The sequence below is a fragment of the Thamnophis sirtalis genome, unplaced genomic scaffold, assembly GCF_051295495.1.
Source record: "Thamnophis sirtalis isolate CommonGarterSnake01/CBP01778 unplaced genomic scaffold, rThaSir2_p1.2 scaffold_8, whole genome shotgun sequence".
Lineage (NCBI taxonomy): Eukaryota > Metazoa > Chordata > Lepidosauria > Squamata > Natricidae > Thamnophis > Thamnophis sirtalis.
In genome coordinates, this window is record NW_028261388.1 from 15048620 (window position 1) to 15074149 (window position 25530).

Below are 25530 nucleotides of genomic sequence, written 5' to 3' on the forward strand. Positions count from 1 at the left end.
TAAAAAAGTTTCCAAGTGCCTACCTCCAAGTATCATGCCAGCTTGACAGCACTTCCTCAGGCGACATGCGGGACAATTCTTTCGACGAATCTTATCCACTATGCAGTCATTCCGCCCTGCACACAGATAATTATGTTGACCTGCAAGAAAGAAAGGGGGGAAAAAAACACACAATGCTATGAAGTTATCTGAAGCTCAGCTTTAAGAGATGCTCAGAATTGCAGTATCATCCATCCAAGAGAACTACTTCTGAATCCTATCAATCTGAAGAGGAAACAAGCTACATATGCCCATATTTTGCTCTCCCACCAAATCAATGAGATGCAAAACAAGCTAATGCAAAACTTATTAAGGTGGCGCAGTGGTTAAATGCAGCACTGCAGGCTACTGCTAGATCAGCAGTTCAGCAGTTCAAATCTCACCGGCTCAGGGTTGACTCAGCCTTCCATCCTTCCGAGGTGGGTAAAATGAGGACCCAGATTGTTGGGGGCAATATGCTGACTCTCTGTAAACTGCTTAGAGAGGGCTGAAAGCCCTATGAAGCGGTATATAAGTCTACTGCTATTGCTATATTATTCAGGACACAAGTTGTACTGTAGAAAAGATGCCACAATGGTTGTAATATATAAAAGATTCAGATTGACGGAGTTGAAAGGGACCCTGTAAGTCATCTATTCTAACCCCCCCCCCCAAGCAGGAGACCCTACACCATTTCTGACAGATGGCAGTCCAGTCTCTTCTTGAAAGCTTCCAGTAATGAAGGTCCCACAACTTCTGAAGGCAAAGCTATTTCATTGGTTGATTGCTCTCTCTGTCAGAAAATTTCTCCTTATTTCCAAGTTGAATCTCTCCTTGTTCAGTTTCCATCCATTATTCCTTGTCTAATCTTCAGGTGCTTTGGAAAAAAGCTTGACCCCTTCCTCTCTATGGCAGCCACTCAATTATTGGAACACTGCTGTCATGTCTCCCCTGGTCCTTCTCTTGACTAGACTAGCCATGCCCATTCTTCATATGTTTTAACTTTCAGTTCCCTAATCATCCTGGTTGCTCTTCTGTGGACTCTTTCTAGAGTCTCAATATCTTTTTTTTAATAGTGTGGTGACCAAAACTGGATGCAGTATTCTAGGTGTACTTCAGGTAAAGGTAGAGGTGTCCCTGCAGGTTTTACTGTGTTAATCATTCCCAACTTTTTTTTTTGGGGGGGGGGGCTTACATATCTGTAAGCTTTTGAGCCAGCACTGTCCAAAAACAATTCCGTCATCATGTGGCCAGCATGACATCACATTGCAACACAATACCATACCGTGAAATATGGAAGACTGTTGCCTTCTGATTGAAGTGGTACCTATTTATCTACTCGCTCTTTTATATGCCTTTGAACTATTAGGTTGGCAGGAGCTGAGGCAAGTGATGGGAGCTCACTCCATCATATGGTGCTAAGACTCAAATTGCCAGAGCATAGACTTCTCCTGCATATATTAAGCCAGTGAGCCATTGCGCCTCCTTGGCTGTAATACACACAGACACACAGACACACAGACACACACAGACACACACAAACACACACACAAGTAAATTTTATTGAGCCGTGTCTGTTGGCCTTTAAAAAGGCACTAAAAATGTGGTTCTTTCCTTGGATATTAGGACCAAGTTGGTAGGAGTTGGATAGATGTACTATAAATTTGAAATCCTACAGATGAAAGTGCAATTTAAATATATTAGATTTAATATATTAGATTTTAAATTATTATGTAATTTAAAAAATATTAGAATGTGCAGAGACGGATCGATTAACACTCAAAATAATGGAGAAGGAAGAAATAGAATATTTTTACCAATGGTTAGTTAACAGAAACAGAAGTTAGAAACTCAAAAGTTTAAGAGAATGATTAACTATACAAGGGAGGTTTATTAGTATGGATAAGCAAATACTATCATTATTATTTATTATTATTTGATTATTATCAATGCTATGAATATTATTGATATTGCTATTATTTTTCAAAGCTAACTGTACCCAGACAACACATTGTTCATGTAGATATTGAGTTTTTATGTTTACTAAAGAAAAATATATAAATAAAATATAAAAAATCATTGACATCCTGGCTCCTTATTAAATTTAGTGGTTGCTTTGAACACTGTTGACTTTATGCTGCCCCAAGTGAAAATTACTCCAATTGGGCAAAGAAAAGAGAAATGTCAGCAATTCAGTTCTGCTGTTACACCATCAAAACAGCCAGCATGAAATGAAAATGAAATGAAAATAGAAAAGGGAAAAGTTAAGCAACTTATCAGTATAGTATGGTGGTTCAGTCAAAGTGCTCTCCCCTAATTCAGCCAAGCTTCCATACAAAATAAAAGGACACCAGCTCTAATCAGGACGAATAGAATAGAATAGAATAGAATAGAATAGAATAGAATAGAATAGAATAGAATAGAATAGAATAGAATTCTTTATTGGCCAAGTGTGATTGGACATACAAGGAATTTGTCTTTGGTGCATATGCTCTCAGTGTACATAAGGAGAATAAAATACATTCATCAATAAAAAGATACAACCCTTAGTGATAGCTTACTAGGTTACTAATAAGCTATCAAATCATACTAGTAAACAAATAAAACAATATAAATTGAAAAATATAAGCAACATGGTTATAGTCATAAGTGGGAAGAGATAGGTACTAGGAAGGAAGAGAAGAATAATAGTAATACAGCCTTAGTAAATTATTTGACAGTGTTGTGGGAATTAGTTAGTTGTTAGCAGAGTGATAGCATTCAGGAAAAAAACCGTTCTTGTGTCTAGTTGTTCTGGTGTGCAGAGCCCTATAGCATTGTTTTGATGGCAGAAGTTGAAACAATTTATGTCCAGGATGCGAGGGGTCTGTAGATATTTTCACGGCCCTCTTTTTGATTCATGCAGTGTACAGGTCCTCAATGGAAAGCAGGTTGGTAGCAATTGTTTTTTCTGCAGTTCTAATTATCCTTTGAAGTCTGTGTCTGTCTTGTTGGGTTGCAGAGCCAAACCAGACAGTTATGCACCAGAGGTGCAGATGACAGACTCAGTAATCATCTGCATCTGCAGATGACAAATGCAGAGACCTCTTCATTAAACTTGACTGGCATATTATTCTGCACACCCGATTGTCATGAAGAAAAAAGCAATCATGCCCATTTTAAAATACAGCCTGAAATCAATGTAACTCAATTTCATTTTCATCCTTTTAGAATCTTTTGCAGGTGTAAAAGATGAACAGCCTATAAAATGGTCTTCAGCCAGAATGAATGACGTGATTACTTCAAGAACTGCAGAGCATATTTATTCTGGCAAGATAATAAGTATATAAGATCATTGGTTATTTAATCTCTCTTTGACTATTCCTTCCTTCTTATCGTTAATTAAATATACCTTGGAAATAACTTCATTATCTACTGTGGTACTTCTCTGTTTTAGTGGGAAGTTTAATGGAAGAAATACTTGAATACTTGGAGGATAAGTGCATGGCCTCTTAGCAGTCACATTTTGCTCTCTTTTTTTTCCTTTCCTTGCTTTGGGTCATATTAAAATAGGAACAAACCAGTCTGTTCCTGCTTAACATGACTCAACAGATGGAAGCCCTAGCATCTTATGGACTTTAACAATGCGAGGGTCACCATGACATTGCAAGTGAGTTATTACGATCAGTCAGTTGTTATTGGTGAGCTGCTTGGTCGTAGACATGGACTACAAATATATATTTTATAACAGATCCTTTTGCTCCAAAAAAATATGCCCAAGCAGACATTTTGTACCTTTCAATACAGTGCCTCATTCGAAGCAGGAAAAGACAGTTTTCACCTTTGAGTTGTCAATATTTTAAAGTCTTACTATGGAATTAGGAAAACCTAGCTGCAAATTTCCATTCAAGCCTAGGTTCCCTATTTCCATTTAAGACTTTTCAATAGTGTGTTGAGCATCAAGCTCAACAGAATAACAGAGTTGGAAGGGACCTGGGAGGTCTTCTAGTCCAACCCCTTGCTCAAGCAGGAGACCAAGCAGAAATAAAGCCTTACCTTCCTAATGCAACAATCATAACCTGGATCATCTCTAGAGAGAACGTAACTGGTTGGAGGTGTAGACCACCAGTTTGGAAAGAAGACAGTAATAACAAATACTATGATGAATGAGGTTCCTTCAAAGAAACCCAAGTTATTTCAAAAGTATCATCATTCAATTCTCCAAGGGCTGTTTATAGTCAACAACTGAAACCTCATATAACTTTGACCTTTGTCAGCCCATGAATTAAACTCAACCAGTTTCAACAGCCTATGATACACAAAGAAACAAATGGGCTAGTACTACCATTCAGCTAGGCTGGTTTATAAATAACACTTCTCCAGCAGATTATTTACATCTATGTTCATTTGAAGCTTTCATAATCAAAACTGAAAGCAAGGGAAAAACAAACGTGCATTCTGCATCTCATTTCCTTCACTCACCCAAATCAGGCAGCAGCCTATTCCACAATATGTTGCTTTGTATGTGTTGGGTGTATGTTTTGAGTCAATATTGACTCCTGGTGATTGCTAGTCCCTGCAGTTTTCTGGAATTTTCAGAAATTTTTTGCTATTGCCTTCTTCTTCCTAGAGCTAAGAGTCATCCAAGTGACTATTCCAAACCCAATTGGTTTTGTGACAGGATTAGAAATGACAGTCTCCTGAATCTTAAGATGTTCCTAGAGTCTGCCAAATGGGGTATCAAATGTTTCCCTCAGAGAAGTGTACTTGGAGGCCAATCTGCAACATTGTTCTGCCTCTTCTGTATATACATGCAATGTTGAAACATATAGAAAACACTCAATGTTGAGAGATAAATTAAACAAGAGAAAGGCTTGGACTATGACAACATTACTGCCATTTTGACATGCCCTCCCCCATGGACACCACTGCACTGTGAGATAGATAGATGATAGATAGATGATAGATAGATAGATAGATAGATAGATAGATAGATAGATAGATAGATAGATAGACAGACAGACAGACAGACAGACAGACTGATGTGTGTGTGTGTGTGTTAGATAGAGATAGATACAGATGACAGAGATGGGGGGATGGTAGGTAGGTAGATAGGTAGAGATGATAGCTAGATAGCTAGATAGCTAGATAGCTAGATAGATAGCTAGATAGCTAGATAGCTAGATAGCTAGATAGCTAGATAGCTAGATAGCTAGATAGCTAGATAGCTAGATAGCTAGCTAGCTAGCTAGCTAGATAGATAGATAGATAGATAGATAGATAGATAGATAGATAGATAGATAGATAGATAGATAGAGAGATAGATAGATAGAGAGATAGATAGAGACATAGATAGAGAGATAGATAGAGAGATATGATAGAAGATACATGATAGAACTGTGATGGTGAACCTATGGCACGCATGCCACAGGTGGCACACGGAGCCATTTCTTAGGACACGTGAGGCATTGCTCTGTCAGCTACAGCGCGCATGCGCATGCTAGCCAACTGATTTTCGGCCTTAATTTTCAGCCGTGGGAAACCTCCTGAAGCCTCTGGAGGGAGAAAAACGGCCTAATGGACAACCCAGAAATCCGTTCCTGAACTTCCAGTTTGTGTGTTGGGCTGTTTTTTGCCCTCTCCAGGCTCTTAGAAAGCCTTGGGAGCCTGGGGAGGGCAAAAAATGGACATACCGGGCTGTTTCTAACCTCTGGAGGGCCTCCAGGGGTGCGGTGGAGGCCGTTTTTGCCATCCCCAGGCTCCAAGAAAGTTGTGCACGCATGTGCGGGGCAGTGGGGTGGGGGTCACAGCATGGTGGTGACAGAGGCAAGTTTGAATTCAATACTGGGTAGCTAAACACTGAACAACTTGAATTTTACAGCTGCCCTGGAGCTTATTCTTTTGGAAGTGGGACAGCCATGTGATGATCCTATTTCAATTTAGCATCTACCTAGCGCAGGGGTGTCAAACTTGATTTCACTGAGGGCCACATCAGCATGGTGTTTGACCTCGGGGTGCCAGGTGGGCATGGCCAGGGTGGGCATGGCCAGTTTGATATCACTTGTGTCGGGGGCGCCTGTGGTGGCCTGAGAGCTCTGCCAGCAAAAATGGAGTGCGACCCTCCCGAGCTCCGTTTTCACTGGCACAGGGTTGCAGGAAGCGGTCACAGCTGAAAACAGAACTTGGGCGGGCCACACGCAGCCCTCTCGAGCTCTGTTTTCACTGGTGGAAGCACTATGGACCGGTCCTTTGCTCTTTCCATAGTGGCCCCATTGGCCAGATCTAAGCACCTCACAGGCTGGATCCAGGCAACGGAGCTTGAGTTTGACACCCTTCATCTAGTGAATCAAAGAAAGCCTATTCTTTTCCCTCTAAGCCACATGTAGCTTACCCACCATATCACGACCTCCATGATTTAAGAGCCTTGGATAAACATAGCCCAGTTTTAGGAGGAGAACTATTCACACATTAGAGTTTAGCATGCAGCTCCATGAAGTACACACTAGTTGTTTCAAGGTCTTCTACCCAAAATTGGGGCCAGAAGGTATCCGCATGGTGCTCAAGAAACAACTTACATCTAAATACTAGTAAGACAAAGGAGATGGTGCTAGATTTCCAGAAGCACAGAGAGGAACCTGCCCCACTGTATATCAAGGGAGGCTGTGTGGAGAGGGTTTCCTCTTTCAAATTCTTGGGAGTGCTTATTAGTCAAGATCTCACCTGGAAAAACAACACATCTCTGGTGATTGGAAAGGCCCAACAGAGACTTCATTTCCTTAGAATCCTGCGAAAAAATCAGGTGGAACAACGGCTGATGATCTCTTTCTAGAAAGTGTCCTCACATATTGTATTACAGTATGGTATGCTGGTTTAACAGCTGCAGACAGGAAGGCACTACAGAGAGTGATCTATTCGGCAGAAGAAACCATTGGTTGCCCTCTGACACCACTGGATGTCATCGCCAGATCTCGCTGCTTTAGCACAGTAAGGAAGATACTCAGAAATGATTCACACCTTGGTCAGTATCTCTGCACTTCTACCACCAGGCAGAAGACATCAAAGCATAGCCAGCCGAACAAACAGGTTTAAAGATAGTTTCTATCCTTGGGCTGTGAGACTTTTAAATACAATCACAATCACTCCATGCACACGCTAGTTTTTTTCCCCTTTTTCTTTCTTTTTTTGTTTCTGTTATAATTTTGCACCAGTGAGGTTAAAACCAATTTCGTTGTATTTAAGTACGATGACAATAAAGATTATACTTATACTTTCAGATCAGTGGTGGGTTGCTCTTACTGCTGCTACTGGTATACTGTTCGTGGTCTGTTTGTGCACATGCCAGACGTGCACTGTGCATGCGCCTGATGTGCGCTGCACACACATGCGCACTCCACCGCCCCTGCGACATCCAGCTGCTCATCGGAGGTCATGCAGGTGCCGCACGCTGTGCGCGCATGCACAATTGGCCCAGTTGCTTCAAAAACAGGTATGGAACGCAGATGGGTGGGTGGGCCAAGCGAGCCACCGTACCAGTAGGGTAGCCACTACTCCCGACTACTACCGGTATGGCCGTACCTGGCCGTACCCCACCACCGTTTCAGATGCTGAACCATCATCAAATCAACAACGAAGGATAAATATATTGCTAACTACAATAACCAATAATGTTCTGTTTGTAATCTTTGCACTGGCTTCTAGTTCACCATTGTGGGAGCAATTGAATCCAATGTGGTTTTTTACTCCATTGACTGAAACTTTTCATTAAGATTTGATTTTAGTTGAACTTAAATTGACACGCTTGATTAGGACATTGTTTTTTTCATTCCTACTTTAATTCTAAACATGTGGTCATTTGTTACTGTTTACTTTGGTCCGAACAGATGTTTTAAGGAACAACTTGAATGGATTTTGGTCAAACTTATAATCATCGCAGGCTAAATATTTGTGTTTATTGAATGCTGAAGTTAGGCAATGTCATCATTTCTTTGACCTTTGCATGAAAATTCCTGTGCATCTCTTGAGGGATAAAATATGTGACTATTAGAGAAAAAAATATGCTAGGCGCTTGCTTAACTCCAAATTTGGAGAATGGTATTGAAGTGGCACAAGACCATTTAATATTAGCCATATATTTAACACTTTTTGGGAGGCCAAATTCTAAGTGTCGTTGCTTAGTACTTTTTCTGATTTATAATATTTTCGATATTTTTTTCTATATAGCGAGTGTTGGAAGAAATGGTTCAGTTCCAAGCCAGGAGAAGGGCACTGGAGACAAAATGGAGGCTGGAGACTGATTGGAAAAAGGGTGCATTTATTGATGAAGCAGAACACCAAGCACATGTGATTCTGGATACCTAACTACATGGAGTTGAGTGGGGGGGGGGGCATTTATACCTTCTCTTGGGCTTTGAACTTGAGCTTCCTGTTCCTGTGCAAGAACATGTGTTCTATTAACTGTTGTCAGACTCCCATGTACAAGTCCCAGGAGATTGTCTGAGCTAGGTTGGGTTGAGGTTTGGACTCCTGATGCAACGAAGGGGCTTGTTGGGCAATTCCTATTGTAGCTCATGGCTAACCCAGCGCACTGACTTCGGCTTTCATTTTCGGCTGTTTTCTCCCTCCAGAGGCTTCAGGGGAGCTTCCTGAAGGCTCTGGTGGGCAAAAAACAGCCCTACTGGCAACCCGGAAGTTCGTTCCTGAACTTCTGGATTGCCCGTAGAGCCATTTTTAGCCCTCTGAAGGCTTCAGGAGGCTTGCCTGAAGCCTCCGGAGGGCGAAAAACAGCCCTATGGGCAAACTGGTAGTCTGTTCCCAAACTTCCAGGTTGCCCGTAAGGCCATTTTTCACCCTTCAGAGGGCCTCGGGGAGGGGGGGGGAAGCCATTTTCACCCTCCCCAGGCAAGAAATCAAGTATTATCATAAATCACAGTTGAAATAGTGGATCTGGTTATGGAGTTGAGTGGCATCTCCATTCTGATAACCTTACAAGTAATAGGCAAACAAACACTTGTCCTCACAACACAACAGGCTGCAGCCATTTGGGTGCAGGAAGGCAAATAAGAGCCTTCCCCAGAGTTCTGAATTATGGCACAAAAGATGTGGCTCAAATGACCCTACAGTACAGGGGGGTCAAACTCAAAGCCCAGCAGGCCAGATGCAGCCTGCAGGGTGCTTAGATTTGGCCCGTGGAGCTGCCTGGAAACAGCAAAGGACCGGCCTGAGGTGTGTCTGTCACTGAAAACAGTGCTCAGGAGTGCCGCGGGTAGCTCTCCCAAGCTCCATTTTCACTGGCAGAGGGTTGCACGAAGCCGTCGCAGCCAAAAACTGAGTTCAGGAGCTTGTTTTCACTGCCAGAGCATTCAGTCCACCACAGGCGCCCCTGGCACGAGTGATGTCAAGCTGGCCACACCCTCTGGATCCCCCAAGGTCAAAAACAATCCTGATAGGGCCCCCAATGAAATCAAGTTTGACATCCCTGGTACAGACATTTGCATTTGAATATTTTTTCCAAGACCTTCATGGCTGTCCTACTAAGTGCTTGTCTATGTCATATTTCTTGATTGATTGCTCCTTTATTGCTGATGGTTGAGTCCAAAAAACTACCCACCACTTCAATATTTTCATTGCCAGTTCCGAAAGCTGGTGGGTTGTATCTGTTTGGTCTCCTTTATATTTAATTTTAGTCCCCCTTTTTTTTTCACTTTTGTCCTTAACTTTCATTACTAGAGCTTGCAAAGCCCTTGCAATTTTAATAATCATGAATAGTGGTATTGATGTTTCTTCCTCCAGTTAAAAAACATATTCATCTTTTTTTCCAATCTATCTTCTTTTAATATTACATTGAATAGTAAATAAAATGAATACATGAGTTGGGAAACTCCCAACATCAAGATGGCTGTTTACAACAGCAGAAAAGGAAAATCCCAAAACGAAGCTCGTTTTACCCTCCAAAAACTTAAATCAATGCATACATATAAAACACTCATCTACCAAAGTGACCTGGCTGATGGGAGTTCACAGGGGTTTGGGAGAACTTCTAACTAAGATTCTGTGCAGTTCAGAGAACCCCCAAATCTCACTCCAGGCTGGCCTCGCCCACCCCACCCGCGCCTCCCAGGAGTCCCCACACGGCCCGTTTTGGATGCAAATAAATGCAGGGCACACACAGAGGCTCAGGGAGGGCAAAAAACAGGCCTATTGGAAGTTTGGGAAGGCTGGAAAGGAGCCCGTTTCCAGCCCCCAGAGGCCTCTGGAGCCTGGGAAGGCTGTTTTCGCCCACCCAGAGTCTCGAGAAAAGCCTCCAGAGCCTGGGGAGGGGAAAAAAGGCCCCCTTCCACCATGGTGCAGGCGGCTGACTAGGCCAAGCCCATGCTAGCCACACCCACCCAGCAACTGGGCAGAGAACCCCTTGCTAAAATTTTTGAAGCCCACCCCGAGCTACAACCTAGAATGTACAAAAGCAGAAGTAAAAGCAACTGAACAAAATGAAATAATAGTGGTATCCCTTGAGCAAGCAGAGCACAGCAATATCTCTTAATCAAATTAACCACTGAAACTAAACAGAGTAAGAGATCATAAATCACTATGCACATGACTGATTTATTTCAGATGTAGATGGTTGTTGGAACATGAAATTCATTTCTTAATAGAAGAAAGCCATGAATCCAGCCAATTAACAAGTATTGCCCGATACTCTGTCAGAATCACATGAATTATTTTGCTGAATGTCATGATGAAGATGATGAGGTTGATGGAGGAGGAGGAGGAGGAGGATGTGGTGGTGGTGGTAGAGGAGGAGGAGGAGGAGGAGGAGGAGGAGGAGGAGGTGGTGGTGGTGGTGGTGGTGGTGGTGGTGGTGGTGGTGGTAGAGGAAGAGGAGGAGATGGTCATTTTATTTCACCACAGCCTAAACCATCTAGAATCTAAGCCTTGCCGCCAAATCTGAGGAATTGGTTAAGACTGTAAGAATCAACTTTAGAGACAATGCTTGTAACTATGTATGTTATTTGACAATGAAGGCAGGGACTTTGGTTGCTGGTCCCAAGTTTATGGACTTGCATCTTCCTATTCCTTAGAAGATTCTCCAACTTAGATGGTCTTTCAGATAAGCCTTGGCTAACTTGTTTCAAGCTGCTTTAAACTTTAAATTTATCTGAGCGCTCCAGTTGGTTTTCAACTATTACTTATTTGAATATTTGATTTTCAAACATTCTAATTAGAATGGAAAAGACTTTGTCCGTGTTTGAATGTTTTAGTATTGAGTTGTGTATGCCTAGTTTGATAAATTGCATGGAACTATCTTAGACCATGCAAACCATCTTACAAGATGCATGCAAATGCAGACATGGCAACATACAAATAGAGAGCCAGTCTGGTTTGGTTAAGGCACTGAGCTAGAAATCAAGAAAGGTTTGAGTGCCAGTGAAATGGTGAATGCCAGCTGGGTTACTGGGTCAGTTACTCTCTTTCTCTCTCAGTCCAATTCATCTCACTGGGTTGTTGTGGTGTGGAAAATAAGAGGAAGGAGTATAAAGCAGGGGACCCCAACTTGTGGACTGTGGCCCACCACCAAGCTGTGGTCTAATGCCACCGGGCCACATGATTGGCCAGCCAGTGCACGCCTCTACACAGATACACAGTTCCACTTGCGTGAGCATTGTTGCAGGCACTTGCTGCCCCATTCGTAAGAGTGTCATCACAAATGTCACGAGCGCTCATGCGCATACGCATACACATGTGCTTGCCCTTCTCATAAAACCATCCCCTCTCCCCCCCCCGCTCTCCACGCCTCTCTGAGCTGTCAACCCAGAAAGGTTGGGGAACTCTGACATATAGTGTGTTTGTCACCATAAATTACTTACAGAAATAATGAAGGCTAGATAAAAAAAATATTTATAGCAATAGCAGTTAGACTTATATACCGCTTCATAGAGCTTTCAGCCCTCTCTAAGCGGTTTACAGAGTCAGCATATTGCCCCGAACAACAATCCAGGTCCTCATTTTACCCACCTCGGAAGGATGGAAGGCTGAGTCAACCCTGAGCCTGTGAGATTTGAACAGCCGAACTGCAGAACTGCAATCAGCTGAAGTAGCCTGCAGTGCTGCATTTAACCACTGCGCCACCTCGGCTCTAATTTAAAAATACAAGTACCTGAAATACATAATTTCATAGAATAGTTGGCTCCTACCTGGTGGGGAACTTCCACAGCAACAGCAGATTAGTATTACATCCATTCTAAAGGAGGATATGTTCTAAACTAGCATGGCATCTTGTAGCTTTTAAAAGACAAGTGGATTGGATGTCACTCACTCTTTCACCTACCGGGATACCTGTTGTCACAACTGTCTGTTGCATAGTAACCTTCCACATTAATTGAGCCCTGGTGGCTTGGTGGTTAAAGTGCAGTATTGCAGGCTAACTCTGCCCACAGCCTGAAGTTTGATCCTAATGGGTGTCAAGGTTGACTGAGCCTTCCATCCTTCTGAAGTTGGTAAAATGAAGACCTAGATCGGGGGTGGGGGGGGCAAACTCAAGGTCCAAAGGCCGGATCCGACCCACAGAGTGCTTAGATCTGGCCTTCAGGGCCACCCTGGAAACAGTGAAGGACCAGCCTGCCAGCAAAAACAGATCTCAGGGAGGCCACGCAAGGCCTGCCCAGGCTCTGTTTTTGGCCGCAATGGCCGCCTGCAGTCCCGATGAGGCCACACACTCTCTTTCCGCCAGCAGAGAGCTGTAGAAGACGGTTGCAGTCGAAAATGGAGCTTTGACGAGTGACATCGAGCTGGCCATGCCCCCCCTCCCATCCCGCCAAGATCAAACACAACCCTGATGCGGCCCTCAATGAAATCGAGCTTGACACGCCTGACCTGTTGGGGGATTGACATTGTAAACCGCTCAGAGAGTGCTATAAAGCACTGTGGCGCGGTATATACATCTAAGTGTTTTGGGTATTGCTATTTCATAGCATGAACTTCAGGTTCAGGTGTTAAAGAGAAAACTAATGCTATTTTGTTTTTAGAGCCTTGGTGTCGCACGTCTCCATGCCCACCGATATCTCTTTCAAATTGTTTCTCATGATTGTCTAGTCAGCAACGTCATGAGCCTTCACACCAGTGATGCAGGCCCCTAAGAAGCTTCTCACGCTAATCTGAAGGAGAGAATCTGTGCCAACTTTGATCTGGAAAAAATGTTTAGAAGAGTTTTGCTGCAAACCAGCAAGGATAGAAGTGGCTCAGTGCTCTGACTCAGAACACACAGTGGGTTCCTGAGGCACACACATTCATTTCAACTTAAGAGCCAAGGTGGCGCAGTGGTTAAATGCAGCACTGCAGGCTACTGCTAGATCAGCAGGTCAGCGGTTCAAATCTCACCGGCTCAGGGTTGACTCAGCCTTCCATCCTTCCAAGGTGGGTAAAATGAGGACCCAGATTGTTGGGGGCAATATGCTGACTCTCTGTAAACCACTTAGAGAGGCCTGAAAGGCCTATGAAGCGGTATATAAGTCTACTGCTATTGCTACTGCTATTGCTATTGCTATAAAATGTAGTCATGAAAAGCAGACCCAATAAAGAATCAGCAAAGAAACACACAAGATGAAAAAAAAAATGTTATTCTAACATGGAAAGACCTAAAGTTACCAGTCCTCCTGACCCTCCATCATCCCTGAGATGGAGATGTTGCAGAAAGAGGAATGGGCCAAAATTCCTCCAAGTTGATGTGCAAGATTGTTCAATGGCTACAGGCAGGGGTGGGCTTCAAAAGTTTTAACAATGGGTTCTCTGCCTGGTTGCTGGGTGGGCGTGGCAATGGTGGGTCTGGCCTAGTTGGCCTCCTACACCATGGTGGCGGGATATTTTCATCCTCCCCAGTTTACGGAGGCCTTTCTCAAGCCTCCAGGAGGGCGAAAACAACCTCCCCAGGCTCTGGAGGTCCTGTGGAGGCTGGAATCAAGCCCATTTCTGGCCTTCCGGAGCCTCTGGAAGGCCCATTTTTTGCCCTCCCCGAGCCTCCGGGTGGGCCCTGCACTTACCTGACATCCAAAACAGGCCACAGGGAGACTCCTGAGAGGAGCGGGATGGGTGGAGTGGGTAGAGCCAGCCAGATGTGAGAGTTACCGGTTATCCAAACTCTGCAGAATCTTAGCTAGAGGTTCTCCCGATCCCGTGCAAACCTGTAGCAGCCCACCCCTGGTTACAGGTAATCCTTGACTTACAACTGTGATTGAGCCCAGAATTACAGTCTTAAATCATCATACAAATATAAAAAATAAATTGTAAGTATAATATATAAAAGTACAGAAAGTAATGGATGGAAAATTATCAATGATTACATCCAATCTAGAACTAAGGGGAACTTTCCTGACAGCGTGAACAATTAATCAGTGGAATGGCTTGCCTCCAACATTGGACAGCCATTGTCCAATGGTATAGGGTCTCCTGCTTGAGCAACGGGTTGAATTATAAGACCTCCAGCTGGAAGTGTAAAAAAGTACAAGGGACTTATTATCACATATGGTGGACCTGCCCGGAAACACAAAAATATTGGACAAAAATTGGGAAATGGGTGCAAGAAATCACAGGAGAACAGATAAAATACAAACCCGAAATCTTTCTACTGGGAATAATCAAAGGGAAATATACAAAGAAAATTAAGTACATATTAACACATCTGCTAACTACAGCTAGAATAGCATTTGCCCAATGCTGGAAACAAAATAATACCCCCTCGGATGAATTAGTGATAAAAAAAAACTTTGGATTGTGCAGAGATGGACAAATTAACACTGAAATTAAAAGATAAGGAAGAGTCAGAATATTATGAAATTTGGAACAATTGGTCCAAATGGCTGCAAAACAGGAATAAAATTAATTAAGCCAAAAAACAATATATATAAATATATATAGAACTGTGTATAAAGTGTGTAAATATAGAAGCGAAATATTATATACATGTACAGGTATGACAATGTTGATATAAGGACTGCAAGGTGTTGTAGATAATAATAATAAAATAATAATAAAAAATCTGCTTAAAAAAAAAAGACCTCCATGGTCCCTTCCAACTCTGTTATTCTGTTTGTTTTTATGGGTGTTTTTATTGTTTTAATTTTTTTAATTGCTTTATAATTTCAGAATTTTAAGCCACCCAAAGTCACCTGGTTGAGTTGGACAGCTATAGAAACTAAACAAGCAAACAAACGAATAAATATATTCACCCCAGACCAACTTTCTATGGGTAAAGCTAGCGCTAAGTTGAAAGGAGTGCCAAGTTCCATGATTCACAAACTACAAGCTGTCGTGAGTTCGTTTAGCAATAGTTAGCAATAGTTAGGCTTATATACCGCTTCATAGGGCTTTCAGCCCTCTCTAAGCGGTTTACAGAGTCAGCATATTGCCCCCAACAACAATCTGGGTCCTCATTTTACCCACCTCGGAAGGATGGAAGGCTGAGTCAACCTTGAGCCTGGTGGGATTTGAACAGCCAAACTGCTGAACTGCAGTGCTGCATTTAACCACTGTAGGTTCTATGAACCTACACGCTGTGGCTTGAGACAATAGCTTATAATTTATTTTGTTGACCAAACTCAATCTGCTACAATTGATTTAGTAACTAATGCTAGGGTGTTTTTCTGTTGTTGCTATGGGTTTGTTTTTTTTCTTCCTTTGATCCGGCTTTTGCAGAATGTAGAATAGAATAACTGTCAGCCTCTGCTTTGCTGTTGCTTCGACTGCCATGAAACGGGGAGGGAGGGCATGGTATTTGGGAGGGGTTACTCATTGTGCTGGAGGAAGGTTCTGGAGTTCAGCTGCCTGTCGGACTACGCGTGCGTAGGAGATTCCCGCCAGGACTAACGGCACCGACATTCCATCTTCGTGATGCCTTTTGAAGTTATCTCACACCTGACACTTGGGAGAATTATGATTGGACTGTAACTGTGATGCCAAGGGGTGGGGAATGGGCTATTCTATATATCAATTGCTTTCGCGCCTAAATAATCAGACTTCGCTTCGCTATGCCTTTAATCATTTATAATTAGTAAAAGTACACTTGATTTCTACTCGTGGAGTCTCGTGGTCTTCTTTCCTAATTATCTAATGGAGAGGATCTGACAATAACAGAATAACAGAGTTGGAAGGGACCTTGGAGGTCTTCTAGCCCAACCCCCTGCTCAGGCAGGAAACCCTATACCATTCCAGACAAATGGCTATCCAATCTCTTCTTAAAAACCCACAAATGTTGGAGGCAAGCCATCCCACTGATTAATTGTTCACGTTGTCAGGAAAGTTCTTATCAACTTTTGTGACTATTTCTGCCACTGTAAGACTCCACGGGTGCTACGTTTAGGGTGGCATATTAATTAATGAAACAAATAAAATAATCATAATCAGAAACCGCAGTGATCAAGGGAAAAAGTTAAATGCTCTCCTTTTTTCCCCTCCTCTCAATATTCTCAGACTAAAAGTACAAATTTGAGCTTCCATCAAGTAATTTTAGAATATATTTCAATTCCAATTTCATGTCATTTAGTCTCAGATTATATGATAAAGTACTTTCCCCCCAGAAAAGCAATCACTAAAAAAAGCTCTGAATTATTTTTTTAAAATCCTGCTCTTATCCATTTGGCATTGTATCTGAAAATGACTTGTAAGTTAGCCTTGGTGCAGAATGCAGAGTCACAGAGCTAACAAGCCTGAGTCATTACGTCAATGTAATATCCACTCAGTGATTGTCCAGCAGACTTTCAAATTCAAGTTCTCATTTCCACATTCTGTGCATGCAACTACGAGATACAAAACTACTTGTGAGGTCAATCTTCTTTAAGGCAATTACGTGTGTAGGGGCAATCATATGTTGATGCTGTGGAGTGGTTTGATAACACTGGTCTACAAATTTTGGGAAATTATCAACCTCCGAGATAAAATGTGTTAATTTTACATATTTTAATTAGGTAAATTAGAAAACAGGTGATAAAGGTGCTCAATGGGGCGATGAACCTCACGGCATCATGACGCAAATAGTGGCACCAGCGCGATGAGCCTTGGGAGAACCCATTTCTGGCAGAGTTGGGGGGTGGGGAGAAACATGCCAGGGTCTTCTTCTGATCTAGGCTTCCCCCAAAAGCACAAAGTAGATTCCTGGTCCCAACAAAACCCCTTTTATTGAACGAATGTGAATTCCTCTCATTCACATTCAGCAAGGCCTGGCATAGAGTCTTTCAATGGTGAATTTATGAACACAGACTTTATCTAGCTTGGAAAGCTGCCATGTAAATATATTTCCAAACGCAGTGCTGTGCAAGGAAAGATTTGGCACAGAGTCTCTGAGATTCACGGATAGATCTTCACACTCCTGAAATGAACGAACGAACGAACAAATGAATTGTTTCCTGCAAAAGCCCACTCCCCTTTTGCTCTTCTTTTATTTCGTATGGGAGGAGCCATTCACCGTCCACCTGTAGCTTTATTTCTAAATCGACCCTGATTTTTTTAGCTGTTCTTTTCTTCTGGCAGCTCTGCACATGAACACACTGGGAAGAGGCTCCAGCTGTTCCTCTGCCTCACTGCTGTCTAGATCCGAAGGCAGCTGAGAACTGCCAGACAGCCTTGGCCTTATCTATGCCTCTGATGCAAAGCCCTCATCCGAGCTTTCCTCAGCCTCCAGGACTGGCCCATGCTCCTCCCCAACCTCCTCACTGTCTGACTCTGCTTCCAGCTCCACTGGCGGGCCACCAACAGGTCTCTGCTGCTTCTCCTTTCCTTGAGTGCAGTCAAATATTCACAAAAGGCAGGAAGGTGAAATGCCAAGCTCAACCTGTACCAAAACCTTTCATATTAACCTCAGGTGGCGCAGTGGTTAAATGCAGCACTGCAGGCTACTTCAGCTGACTGCAGTTCTGCAGTTTGGCTGTTCAAATCTCACCGGCTCAGGGTTGACTCAGCCTTCCATCCTTCCGAGGTGGGTAAAATGAGGACCCGGATTGTTGTTGGGGGCAATATGCTGACTCTGTAAACCGCTTAGAGAGGGCTGAAAGCCCTATGAAGCAGTATATAAGTCTAACTGCTATTGCTATTGCTACTTTCTCAGCCTATGATCCTCCCCGCCTGCTGGGGCTTTAGGAATACCTCACAAGTGAATTCACAAGGAAATCCAAATATTCAGGTCCACGTCAGACAAACAACAAAGACAAATCAGCTCCTCCGAATGCATGAATGATAATATTCATTCGGGACCTTGCAGGAAATAGGCAGGAAACCCTATACTACTGATTAATTGTTCTGTCAACTGTCAGGAAATTTCTCCTTAGTTCTAGGTTGGTCCTCTCCTTGATTGGTTTCCATCTGTTGCCCCTTGTCCTGCCTTCAGGTGTTTTGGACAATAGGTTGACCCCAATTTCTTGTGGTAAGTAAAGGTAAAGGTTCCTCCGTACATACATGCTGTGCGTTTCTGGCTCTAGGGGGGCGGTGCTCATCTCTGTTTCAAAGCCGAAGAGCCAGTGCTGTCATCTCCATGGTTACGTGGCCGGTATGACTAAACACTGAAGATGCACAGAATGCTGTTTCCTTCCCACCAAAGGTGATTCCCATTTTTCTACTTGCATTTTTACATGCTTTCGAACTGCTATGTTGGCAGAAGCTGGGCTAAGTAATGGGAGCGCACTCCATTACACGGCGCTGGGGATTCGAACCATTGACCTTCTGATCTATCAACTCAGCATCTTAGCCACTGAGCTACCGCATCCCTTGTGGTAGCCCCTCAAATATTGGATCACTGCTAGTCCTTCTTTTCATTAAACTAGACATACCCAGTTCCTGTAACCATTCTTCCAATAGGTTTTAGCCTCCAGTCCCTTAAAATCAACTTTGTTGCTCTTCTCTGCACTCTTTCTAGAGCCTCAACATCTTTTTTGTATCATGGCGACCAAAACTGAATGCAAATATTCCATCTCCTCCCTATTTTTCCTCTCCATTTACTTTCTTTCTTTAGATTTCTCTTTTGGCTTTCTCACTGATGGTGCACTGATCAATACAGGAGTGGGTTCCTGCCAGTTCTAACCTCTTCTATAGAAGAGGTTCCACAAATCTATAGTGCTGTTTAGAACCGGTTCCAGCTCCCTCCCCCCGCCCGTCCGCACATCATCAAGATGAAGAGCGAGAGGAGGAATTCTGGGAGTTGAACTCCACAAGTCTTAAAGCTGCCAAGTTTGAACACCTCTGGGTTTTTTTCTAAAGGGTTAGGGTTCAAGGGTCTTATAAATTGACAGCTTTAAGACTTGCATGCTTCAAATGCCAGAGCTTGTGATCCAACATTTTGATTGCTAAGCAAGAGTTTAAGTGAGTTTCACCACATTTTACAAGTTGGCCACGCCCACCCAGTCAAATGGCTGGCAAGCCACTCCCACCTGGTCACATGGCCAGCAAGCCACTCCCACAAAGCAGGCCACACCTACAGAAGAGGTTCTAAAAAATTTTGAAACCCACCAATGGATCAATACCATAACTGAATCCATCCTCTTTGCTTCTGGTCATCCTTTTCTCTTCCCTGCCACCTTTTCTAGCACGATAGGCAACTTTGGAGATAAGATCTGTCATATAAACCCTTTCACCAGGGTTGAACCTGTTACAGCTTGGAGGATATGAGGGCCAACCTCATTGCTGTAAGATCACGCAGATGCCATTGTGCTTCCACATTTGGTTCATAGGAATTCCTGATTATAGGGAGAAAAGGAAGTTGTCCACCAACACTTGCTGACATTTGTACTCTTTGACATTGTACAGCTTTCGCTTTAAACCTATGTTCCTTTTTTTTGTCTGGAATGTTTTTGGCTTGTGTGTGTTGGCATATGCGTTATTCCAGTCCAGAGCCTGAATTAATTTCTGTTTTTCATTAGGGGAAAGTAAAGGTTTGGTCACGATCAGGATCAGATCAACATATTGTGCGGTTTGCAGTACTTAGCCACCTCTTGTGGTTCCCCCTGCAGATCCCCAGATCAAAATATATAATATCCCAAGTCAGCCAAGTGATATTTTGGGACATGAGCGGGGGGAAAACCCTAGTAATAAACATAAAACATTAACAGATCAACTGGCTTCCTTTCACGGCATCTAAAAATTCTGTCCCCTGAGGCAGCTGGTTCATTTTGACGTAGCTGGTCCTGATCTTAGACAATTAACTGTTTAAATAAAATTTGATTCCAATTCTGTAATACAGTCCTTTTTTTACAGATCAAGAGTAAGCATGCTTCAGATCCAAGAGTAAGCATGCTCGCCCTCTCTATCTATCTATCTACAATATTTTGCCAAAAGTATTCGCTCATCCATCCAAATAATCAGAATCAGTTGTTCCAATCACTTCCATGGCCACAGGTGTATAAAATCAAGTACCTAGGCATGCAGACTGTTTTTACAAACATTTGTGAAAGAATGGGTCGCTCTCAGGAGCTCAGTGAATCCCAGCGTGGAACTGTGATAGGATGCCACTTGTGTAACAAATCCAGTCGTGAAAGTTCCTTGCTGCTAAATATTCCACAGTCAACTGTCAGCTGTATTATAAGAACCTGGAAGTGTTTGGGAACGACAGCAACTCAGCCACGAAGTGGTAGGCCACGTAAACTTGTCAGTGTGTGACCTCACAAATGCGCTTCTGGAAGAATGGTCAAAAATTCCCATAAACACTCCTGTACCTTGTGGACAGCCTTCCCAGAAGAGGTGCTTCCATTATCTGTCTATCGGCTCGTCACAAGAGTCCATCACAACAGAAACCCAATATTTTTACTGTTGCCTTTGTTACATTTATTGTATTGTGCTGAGACAAATAAAACAAATGTAACAAAGGCAACAGTAAAAATATTGGGTTTCTGTCGTGATGGACTCTTGTGACGAGCCGATAGACAGATAATGGAAGCAGTTAGCGTCCTTCCATAATTGGGGCATACCAGGGGTTGTGACACTAAATATATACCTACCTCCCTGGCTTCAGCTGATAAGGAGGAGGACCTGTGGCTCAATGGTTAAGATATCTGCCTAAGATGCAATACAGCGCAGGTTCAAATCCCAGTAAGGGTATGGCTAGTTGATGAGAGCTAAATAGCTTGAAATAGATTTATACTAGTCTCCCTTTATTTATTTATCAGCACAAATACAACAAATGTAACAAAGGCAACAGTGAAAATATTGGGTTTCTGTCGTGATGGACTCTTGTGACGAGCCGATAGACAGATAATGGAAGCAGTTAGCTTCCTCCCATAATTGGAGCATACCAGGGGTTGTGACACTAAATATATACCTACCTCCCTGGCTTCAGCTGATAAGGAGGAGGACCTGTGGCTCAATGGTTAAGATATCTGCCTAAGATGCAATACAGCACAGGTTCGAATCCCAGTAAGGGTATGGCTAGCTGATGAGAGCTAAATAGCTTGAAATAGATCTATACTAGTCTCCCTTTATTTATTTATCAGCACAAATACAACATATACATATATACACACACATATTCGTGTGTGTCTGTGTGTAAATGAGTCTTAATTGGCAAGCTTGTATTGTAAATCGGCTAAAGCAACGTTTCCCAACCTCAGCAATTTTTAGAGGTGTGATTTTCAACTCCCATAATTCCCCACCCAGCATGAATTGGCTGCCTTCTTGTTGTAGGTGCTGGGAAGTGAAAGAAAAGCCTTTAAGGATAATCTTTTAATCTGCTGGCATAGTTCAAGTTTCTGTTAATACTTGTGGCCTCAAGGTGTCTAGTACTGATGAAACAATAACTTCTGATTGACTGTCTAGCAGGGCAGTCTTAACAGCATTAAGGGCCCCGGGCAAAGCAATGTAGTGGGGCCCCTATGACAACTACTCACAGGAATAAAAATGTAAATGGTCGATAAAATTAAAGATATATTTTTTCATGTTAGTAATAATTTAAAAATGCAGTAAAATGTAATAAATATGTTGCTGTATTTATATGACACAAGGTGCATTGAAGGTTAACATGCATAGATTAGTATGGGGCCCCTATGCTTGTGGGGCCCACTGGGCAAGTGCCCATCAGGCCCATGCATTAAGACAGCCCTAGTATAGCTTGAGCTGCGTTGAATGCTTACACCCAGTAAATTATTTCAAAGTTTAATATGATATAAATCTGATTATATAGCAGTATGTCTGCTCTATCCTTGTCCGGTAGCTCACTTAGTTTTTTAATTTAATTCCAACTCATTGTGGCATAAATATTTGTGACAACCAAAGACCTACAAACACATTTAGGATGCCTAATAGTGTTTGCTTGCTTAAATAGGCATTTTCTACCTGATATTTGCCAGAGGCACTACAGCTACAGTTCTCAAAGTTTTCAGTCACTAGCATGCCAAAAAAATAATAATAATAATAAATCCTGAATGAGAGTTATAATTCAGAATAACAATATTACAGACCTTATGTGAACAGGTGCAATACCATAATTTCAGTTATTCCAGAATGCAGCCGCGCGAGCGATTGTGGGTGCACCTCGCTTCACCCACGTTACACCTATCCTCCGCGAGCTGCACTGGCTGCCTGTCGATCTCCGGGTGCGCTTCAAGGTGCTACTTATCACCTATAAAGCCCTTCATGGTAGTGGGCCTGGGTATTTGAGAGACCGCCTACTGCCAATTACCTCCACTAGACCGATACGATCGCATCGATTAGGCCTCCTCCGAATTCCATCTACTAGCCAGTGCAAACTGGCAACTACCCGGAGGAGAGCCTTCTCGGTGGCTGCTCCGACCCTCTGGAACGAACTCCCCGTGGAGATTCGGACCCTCACCACCCTTCAATCCTTCCACGCTGCTTTAAAGATCTGGCTGTCCCGGCTGGCCTGGGGTTAAGATTTCAACCCCACCCGAATTGTGTGACTGTTGTGCTCTCTTTTAATATGTTGTATTGTTTCCATATTGGAATACTGTTTGTCTTTCCCCCACTCCCTTTTTGAATTGTGAGCCGCCCTGAGTCCCCCCAGGGAAAAGGGCGGCATACAAATAAAGGAAATTCAATTCAAATTCAAATTCATTGCAAGTTATTTCCTCCACAAACAATGCAAATAAAATATAAAGCTTGTCTGTATTTGCATAGCGGTTTCAAGGATTTTGGTATGAGAGCTGTCAATCTCCACTCCTGGAAACCAAAAATGAAGAAGCCTTCAATATCTGAGCTTGAAAAAGTTACACAGGATCAGACCTAAGTAGTACAGATAGTCCTCAACTGTGTGACCCACGATGGAGCCCAAAATTTATGTTGTTAACTGAGAAATGTCTTAAGTGAGTCTTGCTCCATTTTACGACTTTTCTTGCCGCAGTTGTTAGGTGAGTCGCTGCAGTTGATAAAATTTGTAACCCGGTTGTGAAGCAAACCTGGCTTCCCCACTGACTTTGCTTGTCAGAAGGTTGCAGAACCATTTTTTTAACAGATTAACAGAGTTAGAAGGGACCTTGTAGGACATCTAGTCAACCCCCCCCCCCACCCAAGCAGGAGAGCAACGGTCATAAATATGAACCAGTTGCCAAGCATCTGAATTTTTGACCCGGGAGATGCTGCAAAAGTTGCAACTGGGGGAAAAGTCACATTTTTTCAGTGCTGTTGTAACTTTGAACGGTCACTAAATGAACTGTTGTAAGTCGAGGACTGGGGAGGTGGTGGCTCAGTGGCTGAGACGCTGAGCTTGTCAATCAGAAAGGTCAGCAGTTCGGCGGTTCGAATCCCTAGTGACCCATAACGGAGTGAGCTCTTGTTACTTGTCCCAGTTTCTGCCAACCTAGCAGTTCGAAAGAAATGCAAGTAGAAAAATAGGAACCACATTTGGTGGGAAGGTAACAGCGTTCCGTGTGCCTTGGGCATTTAGTCATGCCGGCCACATGACCACGGAGATGTCTTCAGACAGCGCTAGCTCTTCTGCTTTGAAATGGAGATGAGCACCGCCCTCTAGAGTCAGGAGCGATTAGCACATTTGGGCAAGTGGAACCTTCACTTTTACCTTCTCCCAAAAGTGCTTTTTCAGGAGGCAATTGGACTTTCTTGTTTGTCTTTGAAGAGTTTTGCTTCTCATTCAAGGAGCTTCTTCAGAGTTGATGAGAAGCATTGATGGATGAGAAGCAAAACATCTTCAAAGAAAAACAAGAAAGTCTGTTTGCCTCTTGAAAAACTTCCGTTGAGACAACCATGACCTGGATGACTGAGAATCTCCATAGACATTTAGCTTCACCGTCTTCCAATTCGAGGAGAGAAATAATCTCCCTGTTATCAGCTCCTCTGTAGCCAATGTGTTAAATTCATTTATTTGCTCCTTCATTCAGACAGCTGGTACTCTTAGCCATTTCTACCTCCTTTGTGACTTTCACCTCACTCTCTTACCCCGATGATTGTGTTTTGACCCGAGAATTAACAGCAGGATTGATGCTGCTCATTTCTTTGGGGAAAGGCACACTTTATCCATTACTGCATGACATTTATTAAAAAGAAAATACTCACGTTAAATAAATTGGACACTTGCAATTAAGGCAGTCCTACCTGCCTTGTATTTATGGGGCACAAAAATGGCACCAGAAGAAAGCTGTTTAAAAGTAATGTACAAGCTAAGCTGCTGCAGACCAGCACTTAATTGTGCCACAAATCAAAAGGTAGCCTTAAGGAACAAAGTCAGCAAGGATCCACCTTCATTTTCAATCTTGTGCAGTCAAAAAATGCAAAAAAACCAACAACAACACATAGTGTATACTACATAGTGTATGTGTATACTATCAATATCAACATAATCTGAGTCATCAAAGAGTATGCTAAAAACAGCTTCTGCCCAGCTGATATCTTCCAGATCTTCTAGGATTCATCTTCAAAAATTCACACCCAGCTTGACCCATGGGTAGAATTCTGGGAAGTTGCTAGTTTGACCAAGAATGTGGAAAACCATGGCTTGCTCAAGATACAAGTCAAAGCCACTTGAAACGTGTGAGAGCTCTCATCCAAATAATGAGAGATAGGGAATAAGGAACCCATCACCCCTGCATACAGTTTAATTAACTGTACTTTAGTGTATCAAGCAATGCAATCAGCCCTGGTTATCTTGATGAAGTTTTATTGAAAAACAACCAACTTTCTGGCTTTCAAAACTGCTAAGCATTGTTTTTGTTTTTTTTAAAAAACAGTAAGTTTGCAGTTCATTAAAGTGTGTGTTGTTTGTTTGTTTGTTTGTTTGTTTGGTTGGTTGGTTGGTTGGTTGGTTGGTTGGTTGGATTTATTTACCCACCCTATTTTTTGGACTATAAGAAGCAACGGTGTATATGTCACACCAAGATTTTGAAGAGGTAAGTAAGAAAAAAAAAGTTTTTGTCCTCCCCGGCCCCCAGGAGCACTCTGCAGGGTTCAGCGTCTTCAGGAGAGGCAAAAACACATCCATTTTTGCAAAAAAAAAAGTCAAAATTTTCCCCAGTTTTTCACAAAAAATGGGATGCTGGGGCAGGGCTTCGGGAGGCTGAAAATAGCTGTATTCGTTGTATAAGACACACCAACATTTCCGCACTC

General features: G+C 42.7%; 1 protein-coding gene across 1 annotated transcript in view; it reads right to left on the reverse strand.

The window, feature by feature from the left end:
• PGR (progesterone receptor) overlaps positions 1–25530 on the reverse strand; it is a 100346-nt gene that overhangs the window by 56406 nt on the left and 18410 nt on the right. Inside the window, exon 3 of the mRNA XM_087721124.1 lies at positions 24–140. Within this exon, the coding sequence (XP_087577250.1) occupies positions 24–140 (117 nt within the window). The remainder of the gene's footprint in view (positions 1–23; positions 141–25530) is intronic.